The sequence below is a fragment of the Salvia splendens genome, chromosome 16 (assembly GCF_004379255.2).
Source record: "Salvia splendens isolate huo1 chromosome 16, SspV2, whole genome shotgun sequence".
Lineage (NCBI taxonomy): Eukaryota > Viridiplantae > Streptophyta > Magnoliopsida > Lamiales > Lamiaceae > Salvia > Salvia splendens.
Window position 1 is genome coordinate 13,063,656 of NC_056047.1, and position 24,374 is coordinate 13,088,029.

Consider the following 24,374-nt stretch of genomic DNA (forward strand, 5'->3'; position numbering starts at 1 on the left):
TATTGAGAGTAGATTTTGTTTTAATCATGATAATTGAAAGCAAATCTGAAAGTTGATAATTTTAACAAGGCGTGGGTGTTATAACTTAATGACATGCTAAAAAAAAAGTGTTCGCGGAGGCAGCAGGGGCTATTTAACTGTGGGAGTTGGGTGAGTATGGGAGAAGAAGTCTGACACGAATTCTTCAATTGACACGAATTCTTCAATTCGCACCCGCACGCACGACACCTAACATTTATTTTCCGCTCTCTTTCCATATATATAAACAAACTCAACCTCCAAAATCCAGACAAGACAATCCGAATCTACGCCATATATTCTCCGCCCACTCCTTTTTCTCTAACTCTCTCTACTCGTTCACATTTTTTCCAGCAAATTGCAGGGAAATGAGGCTTCTCAAGGTAGCCACCTGCAACCTGAATCAATGGGCAATGGATTTCGATTGCAATATGAAGAACATCAAGGAATCCATTTCTAGGGCCAAAGACGCCGGAGCCGTCATCCGCCTCGGCCCCGAGCTTGAAATCACCGGCTATGGCTGCGAAGACCATTTCCTCGAACTCGACACTCTCAATCACGCGTAAGCGCCTCCTCTATTCTATGCTTTTGCTCCCGATTTTTAACTACTCACACAATAACAGGGGACTGATGATCGACGTGACGTATTAAGTGTTCAGTTACTGCCAAAATTCAATTTCAAGTGATGCAAAATCGTCAAATGATTTTTTTTTATGCGCACCAGTACCGATGAGTTTAAATCTGTTTTGCAGTAGATCGTTTGGTTATTTCTGAATTGCTATGCTGCTATGGAAGAGTTCATAGTAGAATATGCTAATGTAAATATGCAATTAGCTAACTTTATCCCTGAAATGCAATCAATTGGCTCTTGTAAAGCTCAGATAGTTTTGGTACATTGTGATTGATTTGGCATCGAGCAAAATACAACTTGCAGAAACCTGTCCCCCTTCATTACTTTTGTTGTGACATGTTGAACAATCATTTTTCAGGTGGGACTGCTTAAAAGAATTATTAGTAGATGACTGGACTGATGGCATATTATGTAGTTTCGGTATGCCTGTTATCAAAGGGTCAGAGCGCTACAATTGTCAAGTGCTATGCTTGAATAGAAAAATAGTGATGATACGTCCAAAGATGTGGCTGGCAAATGATGGAAACTACAGGGAGCTCAGGTGGTTTACGGCATGGAAACAAAAGGGGCCTCTTGAAGACTTTCTGCTTCCAAGTGATATATCTGAGGCTCTATTGCAGACAACAGTGCCTTTCGGCTATGGATATATCCAGTTCCTAGATGTGTAAGTCATCATGTCATCCAGTCTCAATTTTTTTTTCTAACTTTTGATGTTGATCTCTTACCATAATTTTTAGTCCGTTTATACTATAATTTTTAGTCCGTTTATACTAACGTTATACTGGCTCATTTATCTCATTATTTTCTGTGAAATGCGCTCAAGAATATAATTCTAATTTCTAATCTAAACTTTTATAACTAAAGATGGATGAAGCATAAATATAGGTTTATTTTATCAAATGCCTCTGATGATTCATGGTATACATCAATTCTAGTCACACCAACCAGGTTTTGCGAGTATGAGTTTCATTTTTGGAATAACCGGAACTCCTGTTTTGATGCATTATGTAGCTATACAATCTGAATCAGGTTTATAATCATGCATACAAACTATGGTTGAACACTTGAGCTTGATATCTGGAAAACTGTTCACAAATTCTACAGCATTAAAACTTTTTGTCTTTACTTTTTGTCTTTCTCAGAGCCATTGCTGCTGAAGTTTGCGAGGAACTTTTTAGTCCCATGCCCCCTCACGCTGAGCTCGCCTTGAATGGCGTTGAAGTATTTCTGAATGCTAGTGGAAGTCACCATCAATTGCGTAAACTTGATATTCGTCTCCGAGCTTTTATTGGAGCTACAAATACCCGTGGAGGAGTTTACATGTACAGTAATCAACAAGGATGTGACGGCAGCCGCCTTTATTATGGTGGGTGACCCAGCGTGAGTTGTTTTTCCACAGTTCATACTATGGGTTGTTGTTACGGCTTATCTGATCTATATTCTTAAAACAATAGGGAGTAATTAAGACATCTAGTACTGCCAGGGCTTTCACTATAAGCATCACTAAAATGTAAATGCAGCAAATTTTGGCCCTCCAGTTTTCAGTTTCAAGTTTCAACCTGGTTGCTTTAAACTTTGATCTTTGAAATAAAGGGATAGCTTAACACCTAACTTTTCTATAGCCATTTCTCTTATTGTCACAAATTGTGGATATGAAACTTTGTTCCTCCATATGTCATCCTCAACCTGATTGCTCAAAGTTTGAACGTGGAAAATAGGTGGAAATCTTTGTAATAATTGCATTCCTAAGTTTAGTACTCCATGTGTTATGATATTCCGGAGCTGTTAACTTTGGTGTCATGCGGTGTTTTCTGGGAACCTTTTGCTTGATGAAAGAAAGACTCGGGAAGTTTACTAACTTTCTCTCACCATCCTAATATTACTATGACAATATATTACAATGAATCATCTAGACTCACAAGAAGTATCGCAGTTTGTGATGAACCAGTATATTGAACCACTTGGATCTCATTACTAAATTGGAATGCTTAGATTATGGTCCATTCCTTTTCCTTGTGATGCAAATAATTTATATTTTGAGGAGTCTTGTTTGATAACTTCTTACATTCAGATGGATGTTCCTGCATTGTGGTGAACGGTGATGTGGTTGCACAAGGCTCACAATTCTCCTTGAAGGATGTGGAAATGGTGGTTGCTCAAGTAGATCTAGATGCAGTATGTGCTACTGCAATTTCTTGTTAGGACTTGGAGGAAGTTATTTACTTAATTCTGAATTGAAAACTACATAAAATAAAACAAGATTCTTTCAGAATTTGGTTATCATAAATGGTGCTCATCACATCATTTGTATAATTTGATTTACTGAAAATTCTCATTGCAGGTTGCCAGCCTTAGGGGATCTATTAGTAGCTTTCAGGAACAAGCCAGTTGCAAACCAAAAGTTTCCTCCATTGAAGTACCATATAGACTTTGTGAGTCTTTTACGCTCCAAATGCTGCTTTCAAGTCCTCTTAAGGTGAGGAAATAATGGTTTGACAAGAAAACGTTCCAATCCTAATGGTAACACAGTGCTAAATTCATGTATGATAGTTCACGGAGGTAATATAGAGCAAATATCCATGTTTCATGTGATGGATGACTTCAGTATCTGAAAAACTCTTTGATAAAACATTTATTTATGCATCAACCTCACTCATTGGTTACCTCTTGCATTAGAAACCTTACAAATCCAATCTTGTTTTACTCATTTCTTTGAGGCTTCTACTTCTTGCATGCGCTGTTTTCTTCAAAAGAAAGTTAAGAGCACCTAAGACCACTTCCGCCTAGTCATCGCTTATGATCGTCTTGCACATTAAGAAAACATGGGATCATATCATGTATGGGATCTTTTAATCATTTCTTTATTTCTTTGCTATTTGTCTATTAATATAGATGCCTCTGTATGAGAAGCCAAAATAAAACCATTGCAGTGGCGATACACATCTTACATAGTTACATTTATTTCACGTGTTTGCATCAATATAATTAATATACTTGGCAGGGTTATTTATATGCCACCATTATACTTTCATTTATCAATTATTTACTTTCTACTTGATGTTCTGCTTTTAGAATTCAAGGATCTAAGCTTTTTTACCCCCTCTTTTAAAAAATTAGTTAGTAACAGTATGTGCAATTGGAATCTCCAGAACAATAGTAGCTTCATTTGTTAAATTTTGCTGAGTGACTTCTCATTCTTTTCAGATTAAATATCATTGTCCTGAAGAAGAAATAGCTTTTGGGCCAGGCTGTTGGCTGTGGGATTATTTGAGACGAAGTGGTGCATCCGGTTTTTTACTTCCACTCTCAGGTGGAGCAGATAGCTCATCTGTTGCTGCTATAGTTGGTTGCATGTGCCAGCTAGTAGTGAAAGGTAACTTTCTATTATTGAATTTCATCCCCATTAATTTGTTGATCTGTATTCATTGGATTAATGATTCAGTCGTCACCCATCTAATCTGTTGCGAATAGAGAGGAGTATCTGTTAGGATCGTCGACTGCAACATTAGTTTGATATTGTCCGCTTTGGGTCAAGCCCGCACGGATTTGTTTTTGGGTCACTCCCAAAAGGCCTCAAACTAATTGGGGGTTGGACAGGAATTATATACACCTTCCAACTTCTTTCACTCATCCGATGTGGGATGGGTTTGTAACCCAACAAACCTCCCCTCAAACCGAGACCACATCGGGAACGCAGTCGACACAAACATGGGTCGTTCCAACCCTGCCCCTGGGTCATCATGAGGCAGACTCTAACCCGAGTCCTTCAGGGCCAGACCCTAACCGGGGCTCATCCAGGCACAACCCATAGCCACCTGGGCTCTGATACCACTTGTTGGGATCGTCGACTGCAACATTAGTTTGATATTGTCCGCTTTGGGTCAAGCCCGCACGGATTTGTTTTTGGGTCACTCCCAAAAGGCCTCAAACTAATTGGGGGTTGGACATTAATTATATACACCTTCCAACTTCTCTCACTCATCCGATGTGGGATGAGTTTGTAACCCAACAGTATCATTTTAACTTCTAAATATATCTTCAACATGCCCCCTCATGTATAAGCTGGTTACATTTTTTTTTGGTTCATCAGAGCTTTGCATGAAGAAATGGGTAGTGTTAAGATTTGAAAACAAGACCTTTCATTTCCTTGGTTCAGTTGGTTGTGATACCACTGAAGTATCAGTTCAACATATAATATATCTGGAGCATGATTTTCTCCTCCAGCCCTTTGTTTGGGTTCTTATTATGGCGTCTATGTTATTTTTGTGATAATGAGGGTTCTAGCACTCATCCGCCCTCCTAAATTAACTCTCTGAATTTGTTTGCTTTCTGAAGATACGAATATGCTGTACATCTTTAACTCCAAGGGGCTTTTATGAGCCAGCATATATTTGATATTTTATACCCTTTTCCTCTTGAATTCAACGGAATGGTGATCCCTCTTTTTCATTTAATTGTCTGTTTAGCCTAAAACTTATTTAATTGCCTTGGTCTACATAATTTTGAAAAGGTAACATTGCATGTGATTGTATGAGGCCTTTATTCAATCCTCATGTGTAGAAACGGCCTAATATCATTCCTTTTTGTGTACTGGTATTGATTGTGAGGTTTGTTACTTCAGCAATATCAGAGGAGGATGAACAAGTCAAAGCTGATGCCATAAGGATTGGCCATTATACTGATGGGAAATTTCCAACAGACAGCAAAGAATTTGCCAAACGTATATTCTACACTGTTTTCATGGGGTCTGAAAATAGGTGAGATTATATGAGCAGCTTTATGTACTTTTTGAGAGACTTATTAGTCTTTAGCATTTTATGTACCATATCTCCGCAAGGGGAGAGATGATTTTCTATTATTGGTTGTTATCCTGGTTGGTTCATTTGCAGTACTTCATCTATTTTCTTTTGTTGGTGTGGGTGGAATCATTTTTCAATGTTTCATCTTCATTTCTCTGTTTAAGTTTCTAGTTATTTAGCTTATCTTTATTCTTTGGTGGGATAATTCATGCCTTTTTGAACTATTACATGGTGTAATATTCTTGTTGAAGCTTATGTGCGGCCTCTGCAGTTTGCATAGTCTGAGATAGCTATAAAACTAATGATTTGCAAAACACAAATCAACATCCCCAGTCTGACCTTAGTATCAGTTTGACAAGTTTTCTTTGGGTTGTCTTCAGCTTTGAAACATGAAGCATTTCTTGTGAATTTTTTTTTGTTATTATAGCTGAATAGGATGATACTCAATTAATTGTTGATGAGCATTCAACTAAGTAAAGTTGTGTAGAATTTTGACTTTTCAACTCTAGATGTCTATTTTGACATCCTTCTATGGCACTGGCAGAATGTGTCATTTAACTTTTACTTTCTTTTTGTGATATTTTTTTGTACCATTAACTTACTTTCATTTATTGTAGTTCTAATGCCACAAGAACGAGGGCAAAGGTGCTTGCAGAAGAAATTGGGTCATGGCATCTTGATGTCTCAATAGATGGAGTGGTTTCTGCTCTACTCTCTTTGTTTAAGACACTTACGGGAAAACAACCACGATACAAGGTAAAATCTGAACACATGATATTTACAACATTTTTGCTTGTATCATAATTTCATATAGGAGTAAGTATATGACTCAACATCTATGCTGTGGTATATGCAGGATTCCCATAATTGAAGTTGCTTGTTGTATTACTGTTTTATTACAGGTAGATGGGGGTTCTAATATTGAAAATTTGGGACTGCAAAATATTCAAGCTCGAATCAGAATGGTCTTAGCATTTATGCTAGCATCACTCTTGCCATGGGTTCATAACAAACCTGGTTTTTATTTGGTCTTAGGGAGCTCAAATGTTGATGAAGGATTGCGTGGTTACTTGACAAAGGTACGTCATGTCTAATGATACATGGTTCTTGGCAAGGTCATCCTTACTTTATATGCACTCATAGTTGCATGCTTATCAAAATCATTTTGTCAATTTGAACCTTCACAAAAAAACTAAAACTATGTTATAAAAGATTCAGGCAACTTTTTGCCTATAGCTTATGATTGGTTTCACTTCTAATGTCTATCAAGCTTTTGGCCTCCTCAAACTGGCTGACTTCACTCTTGGATCTTGAGCATCACTGAATTCAACTTTTCCATTCATTATAGCGTGAGATTTGGTGGGTGCTCATGATTTTTTTATGCAGTATGATTGTAGTTCTGCTGATATAAATCCTATTGGAAGCATCAGCAAGCAAGATTTGCGAAGATTTTTAAAATGGGCTGCTGTCCATCTGGGTTTCTCTTCATTGGAAGAAATTGAATCTGCTCCACCCACTGCTGAATTGGAGCCAATACGATCCAACTACAGCCAGGTATCTGTTCACATAGATATAAACATGACAAACAAAGCTAATTTTTCCTTCCAATCTTTCACCCCCCCTTCTTTTAACTTTCTCTAATCCTGTATTATCTTTTCTAGTCATTCTGTTTTTTTCGCATGTAGCCATTGTCCTTCAACATAGAGATGTGGAGGACGAATGTTTTTGTGTTTTAAGTTCCTTGTATGCTACTGTTAAATGCTGATATTGTGCATGACTAATATATATTTTGTTTAAACACAGCTGGACGAAGTGGATATGGGAATGACATATGAAGAACTCTCGGTATATGGAAGGCTGCGAAAGATCTTTCGCTGTGGACCCGTATCCATGTTTAAGGTTTATTTTACTCTCTGTTTATGTTATAACCTTTCGACTTTGCTCTTGACAACTGCTCACCCATCTTCATACATGCACTTATCTGTCTTGTGCAATTAACAAGGTTGATAGTATAACGAAGCATAGTTACCGACAACCGAGAAAATTTCATTAGCAATCAACAATTTTCTGCAAACTGCTCAGTTATGAAAGTAATTGCCAGGGAAAATCAAACTTATAATATGTAGAAATGCAACAATTTCGAAATAGATCTGCAAAAGTTTATGCGTAGTTTTGTGGAAGCTAGGACTTATTTGCATGCACAGTGATGCTGTATTATGTGTATTCCTGTTTCGCATGAGGATTCTAATTATACTTAGCAAGTCGACTTTCTTCAAACTATTTTTTCTTCCGGTGATTGTCAAATTAATTTACTTTCGCTGCAATGTATGTTTGAATCATTACTCGTGTTGATTCATTTTCTGGTATCAATGGAAGAATCTCTGCTACAAATGGGGAACAAAGTTAACCCCAGCCGAGGTGGCTGAGAAAGTGAAATATTTCTTCAAGTACTATTCGATCAATAGACACAAGATGACAGTTCTAACTCCATCGTACCACGCCGAGGTACTATATTTTTGAGCAAGTGAAGGTTTTGTATGTTGATTATAACTATTTTTTTGGTCGACTCTAAATTCGTTGTGCAGAGTTACTCACCGGAGGATAATAGGTTTGATCTACGCCAGTTCCTATATAATGCAAGATGGCCATATCAATTCCGGAAGATAGATGAACTTGTGAGACAGTTGGATGGTGATAGAGTGGTTATTGCAAATGAAGCATCGGGGCCCAGATCAGATGGTGGCATGGGTGTCGTAGCTGCAGGTTCCGGCAATCCAAGTGTTGGCTTATAAATTTTGCCATAGTCTTATAGTAAATTTCAGTCGCAATCGATTCTCCCCCGCCATGATGCTTGGTGTAATTTATGTGTTTTTGGTCCTTTTGACTCTTTGTATATTAATGTCAATTTTAACTTGAGGTAGATGTCGTCATTGAAAAAAAATCAAATCTTTCCCCATGTTTTCTTGACTGACTGTCGATCTGATTAGTGATCGAATCAAAAACAGAGAACACTAGGAGTGATAATTCTCGAAGCAATAAACACTTCTTCATCTATGACTATTATTTTCCATCGATTGGATCTTCTCATTCAATTCATAGCCACATCAATCAGCATATCAACCCACAACTTTTGTCTAAGAATTATTAAGATATTTATAGCTCGACCCGCATTAAGCTTTGAAACAAAATTTTAGAAAATGATATGATTGGCAACTCGCAAAAAGCTACCGAATAAATTGACTATTCATTTTATATCACTCCATTATATAGACTACACTACTCATTCTACCATGTTTTTAATTGTATGTTATCATATCATCTTCTTTATCCAATAATATTATACTCCTATTTTCACCATGCGTGCATCATTATTTTAAATGTCTTGTGTACATGTTATTAGCAATAGTATATTTATAAATGTGCATATGGTTCGGCTTTATAAATTTATCATATACCAATAAAAACGACTGTACTATCATTAAAGAACACAATTCCCTCTATAGGTAAAAGATTTTATATTGCTTTTATGCAACTTGATTCTTTTTTGACACATTTTAAAGTGTGTCCACATCTTCATTAAAGTAATCCACATCTTCTCGTATCTCATATTGATTCCACCAAAAAAAGATTCCCACAATGGCGTCCCATTTTCAATTAAAAAACAACCGTGAACATATTACATACATAGTCATGTTTGGTTATAGGAGTATTTATATATGCAGTGTAATTGAGTTTGAGGTTGTTGGAAGACATAACAAAGTTGATCAAGCCGATGCATACCAAGTTGATCAAATTGTTGGTCAAGCCGCTGCATGCCAAGTTGATCAAGCTGGAAGAGATACCAAAGTTGGTCAAGCCGCTGCATGCCAAGTTGATCAAGCTGCATGCCAAGTTGATCAAGCTGTCGATCAAGCCACTGCATGCCAAGTTGATCAAGCTGCTGCTTGCAATGCTGAGATTACACGTGATAAACTAGTCATCAACTCCAGACGAGCCAAGGCGACAGAAAAGATAAAAGAGACGACAAAGGCTGCTGCACCAAAAGAACCAATCCGAGAGCTCACATGAGCTACAACTGTGATTGAGCCAAGCACGCCAGCTAAGGTGGAGGACCACCATTGTACTTGGAGAGACGTGTTGCTCAATGAAATGAAGAAGAGAGAGATTTTGTAGAGTTTGTTAAAGTAGACTAGTATAATGTTCAGAGTTTGTTAAAGTAGATTAGTACAATGTCCTAGAGTGAAAAATATATGTATTGTAACTTGTTACATTCGGTGCAATGAAAAATGCTGATTTGAGAGCTCTCTCCAAACATAACTCTAGCATGTGTATCTTCATAGCTTTCGCAGCTTCTTTTCATGGTATCAGAGCAGGATCTCTCTGATCCTGGCTCTCTTACTCTTGTTTTTTGTTTCCTTTTCTTCCTTACTCAAAATGGCAGAAGCCAATGAAACTATTCCAGTGGCAACACTGCCACCAATCTTCTCTCAACTACCTCCAATCTCAGTGAAGCTAACTGATGGTAACTTCCTCATGTGGCAGCAACAAGTTGATGTTGCTGTGTATGGCTACGGCCTTGAAGGCTTTATCACAGGGGACACCGATCCCCCTCCACAACTGATTCCAGATCAAGATGGAGAGTCCATGGTTTCAAATCCAGCTTACATAAGTTGGCAGAGACAAGATAGGAGAGTAGCTGGATGGCTCTTGTCTTCATTATCAGAGAATGCTCTAACCTTGGTTGTAGGGCTCAGATCTGCTAGAGACATATGGTGTGCATTGGAGACTAACTTCATAAGCCGCTCCACAGCTAAGGTGATGCAATATCGCCAGCAAATGCAAAATTTGAAGAAAGATGGAATGTCTATGACATATTATCTGGGTAAGATGAGAACATATTTTGACTTGCTTGGTTCAGTAGGGTGTAGAATCTCAGAGGCTGAGCAAGTACTCCACATTCTTGGAGGACTAGGGCAGGACTATGATCCAGCAGTATGTGCAGTAACTTCAAGGTTAGATCCTTGGAGTCTTGGAGATGTTAGTGCTTTCTTGCTCAATTTTGAGTCAAGAATGGAATCAACTAGAGCCAATTCTATCAGCTCAGATGGATCTCAACCATCATTGAATCTTGTCTATCAGCAGTCTGGGCTGAAGAGGGAGTCTCAGAATTTCAACAACAACAGGTTTGAAGCATGGAAGAAGTTTTGGAGGAAGATTTCAGAGAGGGGGAAGAGGTGGTAGAGGTTTTGGCCGAGGAAACAACAAGATTGTTCGCCAACTGTGTGAGAAGCCTGACCATTCTGCAGCAAAATGTTGGCATAGATTCGAGCAAAACTTAACACCACCTCAAGTCCAGTTCAGAGGAAGTACTCCACAACAACATAATCAAGGATTCTTTAATCCTTCAGCTCATCTTGTGCAGTCAGTGCCTAGGTCTCCTTCAGCATCCTTCTCTGTTGGAACTCCATCAGAGTTTAGCTATGGATCAAATGCATCTTCAAGCTGGTATCCAGACTCCGGAGCAACACACCATGTGTCCAATGACTTGACCAATCTCAACATAAGCACTGAATGCACTGGAGGTAAGAATCTCTTGCTTGGAAATAGATCTGCTGTTAATATTGCAAATATTGGAGAAAGTGCATTTAAATCTCACTCAGCTAAATTCTCTAGAAAGTTTCATCTTAAAAATCTTTTGCATGTGCTTAACATCACTAAAAATCTTCTGAGTGTCTCCAAATTTGCTCAAGACAACTCTGTCTTCTTTGAATTTCATCCAAATTTCTGTTTTGTCAAGGACCTGAGCACCAGGGAGGTAGTGCTCAAAGGAACTCTTGAAAAAGGCATATATCATTTCCTAGTAGATCTACCCCAATCAAGCGTGGCACTGTCCTCATCTCTCCTTCCAGTCCAGAGAGTCCAGCTGTCCATTCCCTGAGCTTGAGCAACTCACATTCCAGCAGTAGTTCCAACCAAGTTTCTAGTTCTGTTTTGTCTTTGTGGCATAGTAGACTAGGGCATCCTACTCTAGATGTTGTTAAACTTGCTCTCAACAGTTGTAATATTCCCTATAATTCAATGGAAACTGCTTCTCTTTGCTATCCTTGTTGTGTGTCTAAAGCTCATAGATTACCATATTCACATTCTGTCTCTCAACACAGTGCACCACTGGAACTTGTTCACAGTGAACTTTGGGGGCCTTCTCCAGTTAAATCTAGAAATGGATACACTTATTATGTCTCATTTGTTGACTATTTTTTTAGATTTACCTGGATTTACTTACTCAAGAATAAAAGTGATCTCACTGCTGTTTTTAAGCAGTTCAAGGTTATGAGTAAAAATCTGCTAGGATCAAGAATTAAGATTCTTCAATCAGATTGGGGAGGTGAATATCAGGGATTAGTTCCTTTTCTAAAGGAGAGTGGGATAGTGCATAGAGTCTCCTGTCCATACACCTAGGGCTGGCAAATCGTGCGGATTGGGTCGTTATCGGGTCAACCTGATAATGACCCAACCCAATAAGGCCTAACCTGAACCCGACCTGTTAAGGAAACTGTAAATCCGAACACGAACCCGACCTGCTACCTTCAAATCCGAACACGATCCGACCCGAACCCAACCCGAAATTATCGGGTTCTTAATGGGTCAACCCGATAAGGACACGGATCCAATAAGACTTGACCCAACCCAATAATTTCGTGCGGATTCGTGTCAGATTATCGTGTCGTGTCAAAAATTGCCAGCCCTACATACACCCCACAACAAAATGGTTTGGTTGAGAGAAAACACAGAAACATTGTAGAAACTGGCCTAGCTTTGTTAGCTCAATCCTTCTTCCCTCAGAGGTTCTGTGATGATTCCTTTGTCACAACCGTTTATCTTATCAATCTTATGTCATCTAAAATTATCAACAACATTTCTCCACATGAGGCTCTCTTTCCCTCGAAACCTGATTACTCAGCTCTCAGAATCTTTGGTTGTCTGTGCTTTCCTCTTACTAGGCCTTATAATAATCATAAACTCCAATTTAGATCTGCTAGGGGCATTTTTCTGGGATATAGTACCTCTCACAAAGGATACAAAGTTCTTCTGCCTGAAGGGAAAGTCATAGTGACTAGAGATGTCATTTTTGATGAAACTGTTTTTCCATTCCAAAATTCTCCATCTCCTTCTGCTACTGCTGCTCCATCACCACCATCATGTGATCATTCTTCATCATCATGTGTTCACTCTTCCTTGCTTCCTATTCTTGCACCTACTGTCTCACTTCATAGGGAAAATGCTGCACCATATCACTCATCTGGTACAGAGTCAGTAAACAGTCGTTCACCACAGCCACCACCTGATGTTCAATCATCTGATCCATCACCTCATCATATTTCTCCAGTTGTTCCAGCAACCACTCAAGCAACTCATTCAATGACAACCAGGTCAAAATCTGGAATTTTAAGCCTAGAGTCTTCACTCTTTCTGTGTCATCTCATCTGCCTAAATCAGCTCTAGAAGCCTTACTTGTTCCTTGTTGGAAATCTGCTATGTTGAGTGAATTTAATGCACTTCTCAACAATAAAACATGAATACAACACTTCCTCCAGACAAGAATCTTATAGGGTACACTTGGGTTTTCAAGATTAAACTTCACTTGTCTGGTGTCATTGCTAGATATAAAGCTAGATTGGTTGCTCAAGGCTTCTCTCAACAGCGTATTGATTTTAATGAGACTTTCTTTCCTAACAGAATTGCAACTTCTCTGTCCCACATCAGTAAGGAAGCATTGTTTGTATGATCAATAATATTTATAACAAACCTATATCTGCATAAGATAAAACTCAAAAAGTGTCATATTAGAAATTATAGTAATTATAAAAAAAATCATTAAATATGATTGTAGCTCTTAAAATTGTTAAATACAACAGTAGTCAAACCTTTTCGATGAATGACCATATGTCTTCGTACAGAACGAACAATTATATTTCCCTGGAGAGATTTCATCGACCTTTTTATAACAAACCTTGCATGCATCATAAAACCACGTCCCATAATGACATTCTACAGATTCGATCCTACCAAATACCCAATAAGATCCACCCTGTGAATCAAAATAAGAAACAAACTAACGTAAGATTAAACATTACTGTTGTTTCTAGTATTACTAAGGCTAAGTGTTCAAATCATTCTCATAAACAGATAAAATACCTCAAGGCAATGAGCATTCTCCAATGTCTTCAAGTCAAGATTATCAAATTCAGAAGTAGCAATTTGTGGAACTTGGCCTAAGGATTCTAGAATTCTGAAACTTGAACCCCCTGATATCTTGTTGATTAATGAATGAAAAGATCTCAAATTTACCTTAGTTAGTGTAACTAATAAGGCACTCAACAAATATTGTCACTCAAATTGCAGAATCTGAGATTTCGTTCAAATTTAACTTAGTGTGTAACTAATAAGGCACTCAACAAATACTGTCACTCAAATTGCAGAATCTGAGATTTAATACCTGCTCCTAGATTGCTTTACTTCAGAAATGTCAGGATTGATAAGAACATTTGAAGCATTAAAATGTGTAGATATCCTTACTTCACCTGAGAGACAAAACAAAATTAATAATGTAACTAATTAAATTTAATAATTTAATAATACAATATGAATTCTGTACAAACAAAGTGCGGACATATAAATAAGTGTAAAACTCTTACCTGTAAAAAATTTGACTTGCAGAATTGTACAATAATAATTGGTATAGTTCCTTTACATTTCTCCAATTGTTGGAGATATGCATCAACATTACTATCCCAAATAGTACAATAAAGCTTATTATGACTGTCAAGATAAATAAATTGTTAATAAAAATAATAGACAGTACAAAAATGAGAAATAAAAGAGCATGATAAATTTTCTTTTCATCAGCAATTTCGATCTCTATCAGCTTAAATTTGGACTGGTTTACAACTTTTCCAGGTCCAACAATAACCCCTATCACATCTGCACATACCACAATTTAGAAAAGGAAAAATAAAGCAAAAATAAATAATTTAAACAAATTATACAAAATTAGTACCATAGAATGATTCATCTAAAAAATTCTCATGACTTGATATTTCAGGAAAGGTTTTAAAAGAGAACATGCATGGCACAAATCTAGGATCTGTCACTTCACACATCTGTGTCTTAGAACTCATTGTGAGCCTATAGGCATGTAATGTTTGCTAAAATGGTATTATATTAAATTTTAAATCTTCTAAATGTCTGGGAAGCATGACTAATAACTATAAGAAGTAAAATATAACTAAAATAAAAAAAGACTATAAAATAAAACTTCAGAAACTTCAATACAATATTAAATCATCAGCTAAAGCCATCCAACAATGCAAAAGGGAAAACACAGTGCAAAAGGGAATACAATATTAAACCATGAGCTAATGCCATCCAACATAAGCAAAACACAATTGTTTCAACATCCAACTAATCAGAAAACACAATTGTTTCACCACCACCAAAGGAATCATCCAAGGAATCATCACCGTTATCAAAATGGGAAATGCTATGTGGCCACATTATGGCTGGCCATAATAGGATATTTTAGTCAATATACATACCAAATAATTAATAAATTAATAAAATCATAAAGATATTCATATATTCTGATTTAAAAGTAGTTATAGATATTAAACAATTAAATTATAAAATATAAAACAATAAATTAAAGTTTAAAAAAACTGAGTGGATATCTAACATAAGAAACGAAAATGAGCTACATATTCAAAGTTCCAAGATGATTTGACGACTTAGTCTTTTATGTGTATTATTTCGGGACAAAGGGTAAATTAGTCTTAAATAATTGTTACTTTTAAGATGAACTAAATCCAAGTAAATAAGTATTAAATGTAACAATATTTTATTTTTATGGCCAGCCATATTATGACCATTTAACACTACTCATTGATGGGCCATCTGATTTGACCAATAAATATTATATTATTGAATTTGGTCTATTTAAATTTAACATCTATCTCAGGAATACAAATCGATTTTAAAAAACCCTAAAAAAAGTAGCCGCCTCTATCATTGAAGGAGAAGGAGAGAGAAATGCAGAATACACAATCATTCAAAGGGAGGAACATGTGTTCTCACGCATGGAAGCTATGGATGTCTACAGCGGAATCAATCAGTAGAAGAAAAAAAGAAGATATAAAGGTAAGAAATTATTTTAGAATTCCAAATAAAGTTGTATGAAATCTTAAACTCAATAGACGAATTTATCTAAGATTTCATCACTCCAGTTACATATGACAAAAACGAATTTGTGTCAGAACTCAATTATTTATAAATGTCTTTAGGTTTAACATAGTCAGAACTCAATTATTTATAGCCCCATTTGTGTAGGAAACCATTCATAAAAGTGTTTATCTAGAACATAATCAGTTATTACAAAAATTATTTCGTAAATGCTTGGCACGAAAAATCCCTGTATATTTTATATCTCTTATACTGTATCTTGTATCTTGAGAAACTGTATCTTGATAACATTAAGCTTTCAGTTTTGCAAGCTGAGGTTGGTGAGCTGAAAAACTTGAAAGTTCTTGAAGACTATAACATGCTCATTCCGGTTCCTAGTAAGGATTATCTTTTGGTTCTTAATTGATTTTATGTCTTTATAGTTAAGAAAACTAACATATTAAAGTTTTTTTTTCAGGTACTAATTGCATTGGAAATTGAATAATGGATGAGCAGCAATTTTGAAATAATAAAAAATTATATAAATTGTATTAGAAATTGAATAATGGATGAACAACAGTTTTGAAATAATTAAAAAATTATATAAATTGTAATAGAATAGCATTTGTTTTTCTAAAGCTAAGCAGAATTATATTTAGTAGACTGCACACTAAAAAGATAATATATCTCGATTCATACAAAAACAGAGCTCTAAATTGAGCTAACTAAATTTTACAATAAGGTATCAAAATTTAAGCCAAGATGTTGACCACATAACAGTTCCCACCAAAACAGTCATCAATAGCAATCTTATTATTTTTAAGACAACTCTCAGTTCTCACCAAAACAGTCATCAATAGTAATCTTATTATTTTTAAGACAACTCTCACTTTATATTAGTATAGATGAGATTTACATGATTATTTTTTCTACAATTATCATATTAATATAGTAATTTGAGTTGGTATGGAATATGGATGGAGAATTGGTAGGATGAGATGAGAAATGGTGTGACACTTGAAAATTACTGTTGTATCCTCAACTCCCTTCTTTAACCCCAACGCCCAAATCTCAATCTCTCTATCTCTCACCAGCAAGCAATGAAGCTGCACTTGAAAATGGTAGCCTGTATTAATCCCCACCCTTAATCATTAATTAATTAATCCTCTCCCATTTAATTAATTCATTCCCCTCCATTCCATTCTCACAACCCCCATTTTCCACTTTCTGCAACAATGCCGGGTTTAGTCTCCGTCAAGACGCCGCCGGACGCGCTGCCGCTGCGAATCACCGTCCCCGAAGACCAGCACCACACTCCCATCCAGGCGCAACCCATCAGATCCGACCCCAAATCCAGCTCCCCAGCCACGCGCCGCCCTCCCTCCCCTTCCCCCTCCACCTCACGCGCCAAGCCCTCGCCGGATCGGGGCTCCGCCAAGAAGAAATCCCCGCCCGAGAAGAACCTCCTTAACGAATCCTCCCTGGACAACCCGGATCTCGGCCCCTTCCTGCTCAAATTGGCGCGGGACACGATCGCGTCCGGCGAGGGCCCCACCAAGGCCCTGGACTACGCGCTGCGGGCCTCCAAGAGCTTCGAGATATGCGCCGTCGACGGCGAGCCCAGCCTGGATTTGGCCATGAGCCTGCACGTGGTTGCGGCGATCTACTGCAGCCTCGGGAAATTCGAGGAGGCTGTGCCGGTGTTGGAGAGGGCGATCAAGGTGCCGGAGGTGGCGAGGGGTGCGGATCACGCGCTCGCGGCGTTTTCGGGGTATATGCAGTTGGGGGATACGCATTCCATGCTGGGGCAGCTGGATCGGTCGATTGAGTGCTATAAAGATGGCCTCAAAATTCAGATGGAGGCCTTGGGTGAAAATGATCCCAGAGTTGCAGAGACCTGCAGGTAATTTTTACTACTTCTTTTGCCTTTTTGCGAAGTTTATTTGGAGATAATGTTGGGACGATCTGATATTCCAATTGGCAAGAAATAGTTGATAAATTATCTTAATTTCGTTAGTCTAGCTCGATATGATTTATTTTGTTCATTCTATAAAGGGAATTAGGGAATTTCAACGGTAGAATTAACTTTAAGTCTTCACCCCTAAACTCACCACTCATACTGATACACTTTCCTCAGCTTCTTCTCCAATTTCGTTAGTACTCCCTCCGTCCCGGGCTACTCGCTCCTTTCCTTTTCGGCACGAAGATTAAGGAATGAGTGTATAGGAAAGTAAAAAATGACGGCTGTAGGTGAAATTTTTTACTAAAAATGGAAAGAGTGCAAGTGACTTGGGACGCCCAAAAAGGAAATAAGTGCGAGTAGTGCGGGACGGAGGGAGTATGTTAATAGCTCCAGAGTTTCTGATTTCCTTTTCTTTAATTACCGAATAACCTCTCATGAGAGAGCTCTTATAATTAGCTGTTTAGTTAAACTGAGATTTGAGATTTGAAGGTTAGAGAGAAAATGTGGTGCAACTTATAGATGCACTGAATTGGAATATCTCATTATCAGTTTAGGCGCTTGGCTGCATTTTAACTGATGATATGAATTTAGCCTGAAACCCAAATAAACCGAGACGAAAATAAGAGGGTTAGGGCCAATTAACAGAAAAGGGTAGAAAACTGTAGACCGAAATGGATCCGGGCAAGGCCGGATGGTTTGTCAGGTCAGTAGGTGTTTTGGGCTGACTGGTCCGTCGATACATGGTAGCCTTCAGCGTTTGGGTGTTAATTTTCTCTAGAAACCTCTAATTCATGAACCATCAAAGGCATTGGAAGCCAAATCAGTTGACTTCCCAACCAAGCCCCTATTTGACTTCATTTTTTTTAGTTAATGCATTTATCTTTGCCAGCACATCCTCGCTGTCAGGCCATGTCTTGTTGGTGCATGAATAGGTAGGAAGAAAATTTCAAGAAGAAACTAGGAAAACGTGGATAATTGAATAAAGTGAAGAAAACCTTAGCAGAAAAAATGAGAAGATAAAAGAACAGAAAGTGAAAACTAAAATGAGGAAAATATATGAGAAAAGTAAAAAACGAGGACAATGTAAGAAATTAAAAGAAGAAAAGATATGAAGATAATCTAATAGGAGTAGAAAGTTAAAAGAGGAAAGACCTTAACTGGGAGAATCGAAATCAAGGAAATCCTGAAAAAAAGTACAAATGATACATACCTATTCAATAGATAAATCATACCATCTCATAACTAAATTTTGATTGTTTCTGTTATCAATTGCCACTGCTGAATCTTGTAGGTACTTGGCGGAGGCCCATGTTCAAGCCATGCAATTTGATGAAGCTGATAATTTATGCAAAAAAACTCTAGAAATCCATCGAGTGCACAGCCCACCGGCATCCCTTGAGGAAGCAGCAGACCGTCGATTGATGGCCCTCATATGTGAGGCTAAGGGTGATTATGAAGCAGCCTTGGAACACCTTGTACTTGCCAGCATGGCTATGATTGCCAATGGACAAGAAAATGAGGTTGCAGCTATAGATGTTAGCATTGGCAATATCTATTCATCTCTTTCCCGCTTTGATGAATCAGTTTTCTCCTATCAGAAGGCACTCACTGTTTTCAAATCTTCTAAAGGAGATAACCACCCTTCGGTGGCCTCGGTCTTCGTCCGGCTTGCTGACCTGTACTACAAGACAGGAAAATTAAGGGAGTCCCGATCTTATTGTGAAAATGCTCTGAGAATATATGCAAAACCTGTACCTGGAACAACTTCAGAAGAGATTGCTAGTGGGATGACAGAAATTTCAGCTATTTATGAATTGTTCAATGAACCTGAAGAAGCTTTGAAGCTCCTACAGAAGGCCATGAAACTATTGGAGGATAAACCAGGGCAGCACAGTACAGTAGCTGGAATTGAAGCACGAATGGGAGTGATGTATTACATGGTTGGAAGGTACGAAGTATCATGGGGCTCCTTTGAAAGCGCTGTAGCAAAACTTAGAGCCAGTGGTGAGAGGAAATCAGCTTTCTTTGGTGTTGTGCTGAACCAAATGGGTTTGGCTTGCGTACAGTTGTTTAAGATCGATGAGGCTGCAGAATTATTTGAGGAAGCTAGAGAAATATTGGAACAGGAGTGCGGCCCATGTCATCAGGATACTCTTGGTGTATATAGCAATCTTGCAGCAACTTATGATGCTATGGGAAGGTAATAATCTCATTTCTGCTGGATTAGATAAGCTTACTTATCATGTCCACTTGAACCATAAATAAATAATTGAGGTCGAAGTCATCAGTACTTACCGTTCACCTATAGTTCATCCAATATATAACAACAGAAATTGTGCAGGCAATTTACTTCAATTCTCCTGGCCATCGCACATTAATTTTGTTTCGTGGTTCTAAACAAGTTTCTTGAGATTACTTCAGCACTTCCAATATGGACAAAATATGATGTCTGCACAATTGAATTGGCTAATGTTTGCATCCAGAGATGCTTTCAGCACTTAGATGTTAAAGATGTCGGTATTCCTATAGTAACACTTTTGTTGACGATCCTTTAACAAATTTTGGTTACATTTACAGAATCGAAGATGCGATAGAAATTCTGGAGTATGTTCTTAAACTGCGAGAAGAGAAACTTGGAACAGCCAATCCAGATTTTGATGATGAGAAGAAAAGGCTAGCGGAGCTGTTGAAAGAGGCCGGCAGGTCTAGAAACAAGAAGGCAAAATCCCTTGAAAACCTTATTGATCCCAATTCCAAAAGGAGTAATAAGAAAGAGACGTCCAAGAAATGGTCTGCATTCGGCTTTAGAAGTTGAGTGTGGATTTTATTTTCTCACAGGTAACTATAATTTCATACTATTATTTTATAAGGTAGAAGATTGTGAATGGTGTTAAGTTGTAATTTGTTGAGGCTTGTTGTTCCCATGGCGTTTGATTAGCAGTTTCATCCTCTTTTCTTTTTAACTTTTCCTTCTATTGTTTTATTTGTTTCCATTTGTTAAGTGAATTGTGGGAAAGAAATGTCACTTATTATCTCCAAAGTGTTTAGGTAACCTGGATTTCTGTTCTCTTTCGATAACAACATGGCACTTATATGTATTTTTTGGGTTGAAATTACAAATAGCCATATTTGGACCCACAAATATACAGCAAAAGTTGATCGGTTTATTTTGTTTTTACAGCTTTTTTTGAGGGGTAAAATACTCCATCTTGTTGAGAGGCTTATTTTCTTTTAAAATGAGTATGAAACTATCATTTCGCATAATTGTATTTTGATATTTTCTCTAAGTCTGAAGTCTAAGGTGTGTTATCTTACTACATTCATCCGGTTTAAAATTCATTCCAAGTTTCTAATTAAGGTTGTGTATTAGTAACTTTTTTTAAAAAAAAGAAGTTATTTAAAAATAATAAAATTATCTTAATTTTTGTATGTATAATCATGTAAACTATCTTGTTATAAGCTAATGTGTCATGAGTAAGTATTTAATAAGTGCTATAATAGAAAATGACTTTGATTAACTCTAATAAATGGTTGATACATGTTAGAAAATGATAATGAGGTGAATAAACTAGCCGGTTGAGACATTGATTTTTTGTTTGCCATATATAAAATGTGATTTTTTGTATTTTAGGAAAAAAAATATAAAGACATTTTCTAGAGACTAATTACGAAGATCGTCCACTATCCGGCGACTCCATTTTCAGGAAATTTAAATTTAAATTTGATAAGTCAGGTGATTGCTCCGATTTAGAACTCTTAGTAAATCAATTATATAAAAATTTTCAATGTATAGAATCCAACATATTAAAGGCCCAAATAACATATTCCTACATAAACTAATACTTAAATATTTAATATTTAAATAACACATTATTTAAATTGTAATTCACAATTTCTAATCCAACACTCACGCTTGCTGTCGTCGTCTTCCAATTTGGCGCCACCCTCCACCGCCGGCGGTCATATTTTCCGACGTAGCTTCAGCCGTGCTAGCTTTAACCTCGAAAGCAAACACCGTGTTCACTTCAATTTCATAGGTTTTCCAAAACTTCTTTCAATTTCTTTATTCATTTTATGTCGGAATCGAAGCTATTAATTTACGGCATTAATATAGACAATGATGATATGAAGTAGTTTTCATCTTTTTGTCCTATTTGTTTGTTCTTTCGTTTATAACTCCTGGGCAGATATGCAGATGGCTTGTTTGTGCGTTTTTAACAATTGAAATAATTGAGTCTTATCTTGTTGATAGAGATAGCTCTACGCAATTGGGGTTTTATGTTGGTTAATATGCATTTGATTATAAATTGTTTGGATTTTTGGATGATTTGGTTAGTTTTGGATTCATTATTAAAATTTGGATTATCGAATTAGGCAAAAATGCGAACCATTGCTCAAATGTTGTTTCTGATGACTAAAGCCAAATAATTGAGGTCGTTTTATACTGGTTAATATGGAAAGACGTTTTCGCCTAATATTGGAGATGGGTAAAAAGTGCTGGCAGATTTATGCGTTTTATGTTGCTATTCTCAGTTATTGGGATTTCTCTAAATTAGAAGTATTGTTTGGGAATTATTGAGAGACAAGTAAGGTAAAGGATATGGAAGAGCAGTTTATACTGCGAGTGCCACCAGCTGTAGCCGAAATAATTGAGCGGCTCTTAAATGATTCATCAGCTTCTTCTGAGGACAAGAACTTGGATATGGTGTTTTCTGGTACTCAATAATATACAGACTTCTATTTTTTTACCTTTTATCAAGTTTGTTTTGGTGACTGCTTAGTTTCCTAAAAAAATTTCTGCCATGTTATTTTTACCGCAGAGGATGGAAGGACCGGTACGTTTGTTATAGGCAATGACCGCTTCTCTTCATCCCTCTTGGATCTTCCCTCTGTTGTAGAGTCTTACAAGACTTACGATGACAACGTGTTGATTAAAACTGCAGACATTGGTCAAGTAGGCTGTTTGTAGAAACTAAGTGTTTGAATTGTTCAAGATAGCTGTTTTAGGTGCCGTATGCCTTGCTAACTTTTCGGGGTAGTGCAGATGATAATGGTGAGAGAGGAGAGTGATGGTGTCCCGGAGGCAGTTGAGTATAGACATGGACTCACTCCACCCATGAGGGATGCTCGAAGACGGAGATTTCGTCGCGAGCCAGATTTAAATGTATAATAAGCTACTTGAATCGTTGATTCTATTTCTTTGCTACCCCCTTAAACAGGAAACACATTATGTTACTAGCCTCTACATCATAAGTAACTTGTCTATGCTAATCAGCCTATGCGTGATTTTATTTGATAAATTTGTGAAGCTGATACTTTCTGAAGGAACAAACTGATCATGCCATGTCTTCTTTCAGCCCGAGGTTGTCCGTCGTGTAGAGAGAGATTTGCAGAACATCATGGCTGGTGGAACAGCCGAGAATATTGATATCCTTTCATCTTGCTAACTCTTTGCAATTTTCATACATATATGCATTATCCTCTTCTGCCAATAGCAACTATAGCTGTTCTGTAGAAGTTAGTGACAATAATTTAGCCGATGTAGATATGTTGTGAAAGAATATACAACAATAGTCTTGGTTAATTAGCTTCAGTAGATTTGGACTTCTCTATAAGATCTTTTTCATCTATGGTTCTGCTACTATCACTATAATACAAAACTTCATTGGTAATTAATATCAACCAGCCTTGAAGGGTTTATGATGCCGACCAAATCAAATTAGAGATCTCAATTATCTCTTTCGAAAATACTAAGTAATTTAGGACAGTTTCAACCATAGGCCTCTTCGTTGGATTGTTCTTCTTTAAGTTTTAATTCCAGTTCTCATCTTCCATTTTCCTCCTGTCAGTAATTGTGACAGAGTTTTTACATTGCTATATGTTGATAGTTTGTGGTTACTACATGTGAATATTCCTTGACTGAGTGTTACGTGTTGAAATGGTTGAGCCCAGGGAATATGGCGATGAAGCTGCTCCCAATGCGAGTAAGAAAGTGGCATCTGCACCTTTAGCAAAGCCTGATGCGCCTGAAGCAGGAACTGCTGGTGGGGAGCCTGATGGGAGTGATACTGATGAGACCGATGATTCTATGTGAACCAAACATGAATATGCCATTGGCCTATATTGAATTGGTGAAGGGATAAAACTGTGTCAGCTATGTCTCCTATGCAGAATCTGGTCTCCAACTTCTGTGCCAGACTCCTCCAACACAAGGTTCTAATCAGTTGTGTGCTCTGTTATTTTCTATTCATGTGTATGGAGCATCTTATTGTGCATGTCTAAGTTACTTTGTGGAAGTTCCCTTATAGTTGATTCATTTTTCATTTTCGGGAAGTTCTCTCATAGTTGAGTCATTTCCATATATTGTAACATTTTTCTCTTTTTTACTTTGCTCTCTCTTACTTTATTCTCCCTATTTTTTCCCTCTCTTTTTTATCTATTTATTTAACACACTCGACATCCATTTCTTAACTCCGTGCCGAAAAGTTTCACCTCAACTATGAGAGAACGGAGGGAGTACAAGTTTACAACCAATATACATTGAATGCCACCGTGAAGGGAGAATAAGTCAACTAACACAAAAAAAATTCTCCGACCAAACGACAAAAGTTGGGACTCATTCAAGAATCTAGAGACACTACTACAAAAGCAGCAATCTTTTAAATGTGTTAAAATCTTAATGGGACCAACTTAAAATGTGAAACGAATCAGTTATTATACGAAGCCGATTATATGCATATTATAAGTG

The 24,374-nt window shown here is 37.3% G+C and overlaps 3 protein-coding genes across 4 annotated transcripts; all 3 read left to right on the plus strand.

Moving 5' to 3' along the window:
* Nucleotides 1-164: 164 nt before the first annotated feature.
* LOC121769735 (glutamine-dependent NAD(+) synthetase-like) lies at nt 165-8,522 on the plus strand. The gene is made up of 13 exons (XM_042166480.1): nt 165-580; nt 1,008-1,313; nt 1,792-2,015; nt 2,721-2,824; nt 2,991-3,125; nt 3,854-4,022; nt 5,271-5,406; nt 6,066-6,204; nt 6,351-6,527; nt 6,835-7,002; nt 7,252-7,347; nt 7,825-7,953; nt 8,034-8,522. Exons 1-13 carry the CDS (start codon nt 387-389, stop codon nt 8,238-8,240), a joined length of 2,184 nt encoding a protein of 727 aa, XP_042022414.1. The 5' UTR covers nt 165-386; the 3' UTR covers nt 8,241-8,522.
* A 6,965-nt stretch (nt 8,523-15,487) lies between these two features.
* LOC121771040 (protein KINESIN LIGHT CHAIN-RELATED 1-like) lies at nt 15,488-20,678 on the plus strand. Its single transcript, XM_042167837.1, has 5 exons — nt 15,488-15,642; nt 15,987-16,061; nt 16,142-17,566; nt 18,918-19,826; nt 20,204-20,678. The coding sequence occupies exons 3-5, from the start codon at nt 16,899-16,901 to the stop codon at nt 20,439-20,441; spliced, it is 1,815 nt and encodes a 604-aa protein (XP_042023771.1). The 5' UTR covers nt 15,488-15,642; nt 15,987-16,061; nt 16,142-16,898; the 3' UTR covers nt 20,442-20,678.
* On the plus strand, nt 20,326-24,032 carry LOC121771041 (transcription initiation factor TFIID subunit 7-like). 2 transcript variants are annotated; one of them, XM_042167839.1, is made up of 6 exons: nt 20,326-20,464; nt 22,160-22,341; nt 22,447-22,580; nt 22,671-22,790; nt 22,984-23,053; nt 23,557-24,032. In XM_042167839.1, exons 2-6 carry the CDS (start codon nt 22,227-22,229, stop codon nt 23,718-23,720), a joined length of 603 nt encoding a protein of 200 aa, XP_042023773.1. In that variant the 5' UTR covers nt 20,326-20,464; nt 22,160-22,226; the 3' UTR covers nt 23,721-24,032. The 2 variants fall into 2 exon arrangements, with proteins under 2 accessions (XP_042023773.1, XP_042023772.1); XM_042167838.1 differs by lacking the exon at nt 20,326-20,464 and adding an exon at nt 20,826-21,663.
* The last annotated feature ends 342 nt before the right edge of the window (nt 24,033-24,374 follow it).

What these genes read in the sequence shown, in the direction of transcription:
- LOC121769735 (XM_042166480.1), top strand. Translation starts at nt 387, where the DNA reads ATGAGGCTTCTCAAGGTAGCCACCTGCAACCTGAATCAATGGGCAATG. An exon ending in TATATCCAGTTCCTAGATGT is followed by an intron (nt 1,314 to 1,791) that starts GTAAGTCATCAT and finishes TGTCTTTCTCAG; the next exon opens with AGCCATTGCTGCTGAAGTTT. An exon ending in CTCCATCGTACCACGCCGAG is followed by an intron (nt 7,954 to 8,033) that starts GTACTATATTTT and finishes TTCGTTGTGCAG; the next exon opens with AGTTACTCACCGGAGGATAA.
- LOC121771040 (XM_042167837.1), top strand. Translation starts at nt 16,899, where the DNA reads ATGCCGGGTTTAGTCTCCGTCAAGACGCCGCCGGACGCGCTGCCGCTG. An exon ending in AGAGTTGCAGAGACCTGCAG is followed by an intron (nt 17,567 to 18,917) that starts GTAATTTTTACT and finishes TGAATCTTGTAG; the next exon opens with GTACTTGGCGGAGGCCCATG. An exon ending in ACTTATGATGCTATGGGAAG is followed by an intron (nt 19,827 to 20,203) that starts GTAATAATCTCA and finishes TTACATTTACAG; the next exon opens with AATCGAAGATGCGATAGAAA.
- LOC121771041 (XM_042167839.1), top strand. Translation starts at nt 22,227, where the DNA reads ATGGAAGAGCAGTTTATACTGCGAGTGCCACCAGCTGTAGCCGAAATA. An exon ending in AAACTGCAGACATTGGTCAA is followed by an intron (nt 22,581 to 22,670) that starts GTAGGCTGTTTG and finishes GGGGTAGTGCAG; the next exon opens with ATGATAATGGTGAGAGAGGA. An exon ending in TGGAACAGCCGAGAATATTG is followed by an intron (nt 23,054 to 23,556) that starts ATATCCTTTCAT and finishes ACTGAGTGTTAC; the next exon opens with GTGTTGAAATGGTTGAGCCC.